The 2,500-nt window shown below is 38.5% G+C and overlaps 1 protein-coding gene across 1 annotated transcript; it reads right to left on the minus strand.

Annotated features, from left to right (window-relative positions):
* Positions 1-919: 919 nt before the first annotated feature.
* LOC135094103 (uncharacterized) lies at positions 920-1,246 on the minus strand. The gene has a single exon (XM_063993902.1). The coding sequence runs from the start codon at positions 1,244-1,246 to the stop codon at positions 920-922; it is 327 nt and encodes a 108-aa protein (XP_063849972.1).
* Between the last annotated feature and the right edge of the window lie 1,254 nt (positions 1,247-2,500).

A 2,500-nucleotide genomic window follows, 5' to 3' on the forward strand; every position in this document is an offset into this window, starting at 1 on the left:
CAATAGTATTATTACTCCTATTATTATTATTATTATTATTATTATTATTATTATTATTATTATTATTATTATTTATTAATTAATTTATTTATTTGTTATTATTATTATTATTATTTTTATTTATTTATCTATTTATTTATTTATTTATTTTTTTTTTTTATACAGGGTGTGCGTTTACTAAATCATGTGAAGTTGTGTAAACGAACATAATCGTCTTTGGAGGGAAGTCCGTGACTGCCCCCATGAGTTTTGAGACAAAAGGGGAAGCGCTGGGGGGGGATGATCACAGCTGGGTAATTAATAAGTTATGAGTTCAGATATAGGTTACATTTACCAAAAAGTTAGAACAATGTAAACACGTTTCTAACCTTAAAAATTATCTTCACCAATTTCGAAAAAAAAAAAAAAAGTGGAATGAGCCGGCTAAATACACAAATGTATACACTAACAGCAGCAGACAGGGCAAGGCCGCACCAAGCATCGGTATAAGAACGATATAAGATAATAACAAAACATACGTATAAATATCTAAAATAAAACATAGTTGGTGTATTAGTAATTCGACAGTAGTTAATATATATATATATATATATATATATATATATATATATATATATATATATATATATATATATATATATATATATATATATATATATATATATATATATATATATATATATATATATACCTGCATCAATAATTGCATACACTCATTTGTACTGATAACATAATAAATTGATAATAATGAAGAAACGTTCTTGAGAAAAAAAAAAAACTCTGAATACGAAAAAAAAAAAAAAATGAGAGAAACGACTTTAGTGGCTAGTAAATACGCAGCCTAAAGGTTGCAGGTGTTCCTAATAGGCTAGCTACATCCAACAAATATGTAAATCTTCTTCTTTCGGCTGCTTCCAATTTAGGGATCGCCACAGCGGATCACTCTTCTCCAATACGCTCGATCTTCTGTGTCTTCCTCTGTCACGCCCACCACTTGCATGTCTCCCTTCACAGCTTCCATAAATCTTCTCTTTGGTCTCCCTCTCTTTCTCCTACCAGGTAGATCCATGTCCAGCATCCTCCTTCCCACATACCCCTCGTCACTTCTCCTGATATGTCCAAAGCACCTCAGCCTAGCCTCCCTTGCTTTGTCCCCAAACCAAGGTACGTGTGTTGTTCCTCTGATGTAATAATTTCTGATTTTATCCATCCTCGTCACTCCAAGAGCAAATCGCAACATCTTCATTTCCGCTATTTCCAACTCCGCTTCCTGCTCTTCGTTAGTGGTACTGTTCCCATACCGTACAGCATGGCGGGTCTCACTACTGTTTTATAAATCGTTCCCTTTGTTCTTGCGGAAACCTTTCTGTCACATGTCATTGCTGCCGTCTTCCTCCACCCATTCCATCCCGCTTGCACTCTCTATTTTACCTCCCTACCACAGTCTCCATTTCTCTGTACCGTGTACCCCAAATATCTAAATTCATCAACCTTTGCCATTTATAGCCTTACTGTCTCCCTATCACCTCCGTTGAGACACATGTACTCAGTCTAGGTGCTGCTCAGTTTCAACCCCCTTCTCTCCAGTGCATATCTCCACCTCTCAAACTCTGTCTCCACTTCTTCCCGGTTTTCGCAACAGATCACTCATCAGACCTCATCAGTCAGTCTGTCCATTACTACTGCAAACAGGAAGGGGTTCAAAGCCGATCCCTGGTGCAGTCCCACCTCCACTCCGAAACCCTTCGTCATTCTTGCAGCACACCTTACTGCTGTTACACTGTTTTCGTACATGTCCTTCACCACCTTCACATACTTCTCTGCCACTCCCGAGCAACTCATGCAATACCACAGCTCTTCTCTCGGCACCCGATCATGAGCCTTTTCTAGATCTATAAACACACAATGCAGCCCCTTCTGTCCTTCCTCTACCATCATCCTCAGAGCAAATATTGCGTCCGTTGTACTTCTCCCTGGCATGAATCCGAACTAGTCATCACTGATCCTCACTACTGTTCGCAATCTCGTTTCCACAACTCTTTCCCATATCTTCATTAAATGACTCAACAACTTAATTCCTCTATAGTTGCAGCAGTTTTGTACATCTCCCTTCTTCTTAAAAATTGGCACTTACACTTTTTTTTCCACACATCTGGCATCATCTCGCCTTCCAAGATCCCGTTGAACAGTCTGGTTATCCAACCCACTGCCATCACTCCTAAATTCCACCATGCTTCCACTGGTATCTGGGCCTACTGCTTTACTTCCCTTCATCCTCCTCAAAGCCTTCCTCAGCTCTTCTCTACTGATCCTTGGTACTTCCTGATTTAACTCTTACACCTCCTCTAACCTTCTTTCCCTTTAATTTTCGATTTTCATCAGATCCTCAAAATACTCCTTCCATCTTTTTTTTAATATATTCTCTTCCCTTGTCAGTATATTTCCGTCTGCATCCTTTATCATTTTAACATGCTGCACATCCCTCCCATCTGTCTCTCTG

Source organism: Scylla paramamosain, chromosome 44 (genome assembly GCF_035594125.1).
Source record: "Scylla paramamosain isolate STU-SP2022 chromosome 44, ASM3559412v1, whole genome shotgun sequence".
In the NCBI taxonomy this organism is placed as follows: Eukaryota; Metazoa; Arthropoda; class Malacostraca; order Decapoda; family Portunidae; genus Scylla; species Scylla paramamosain.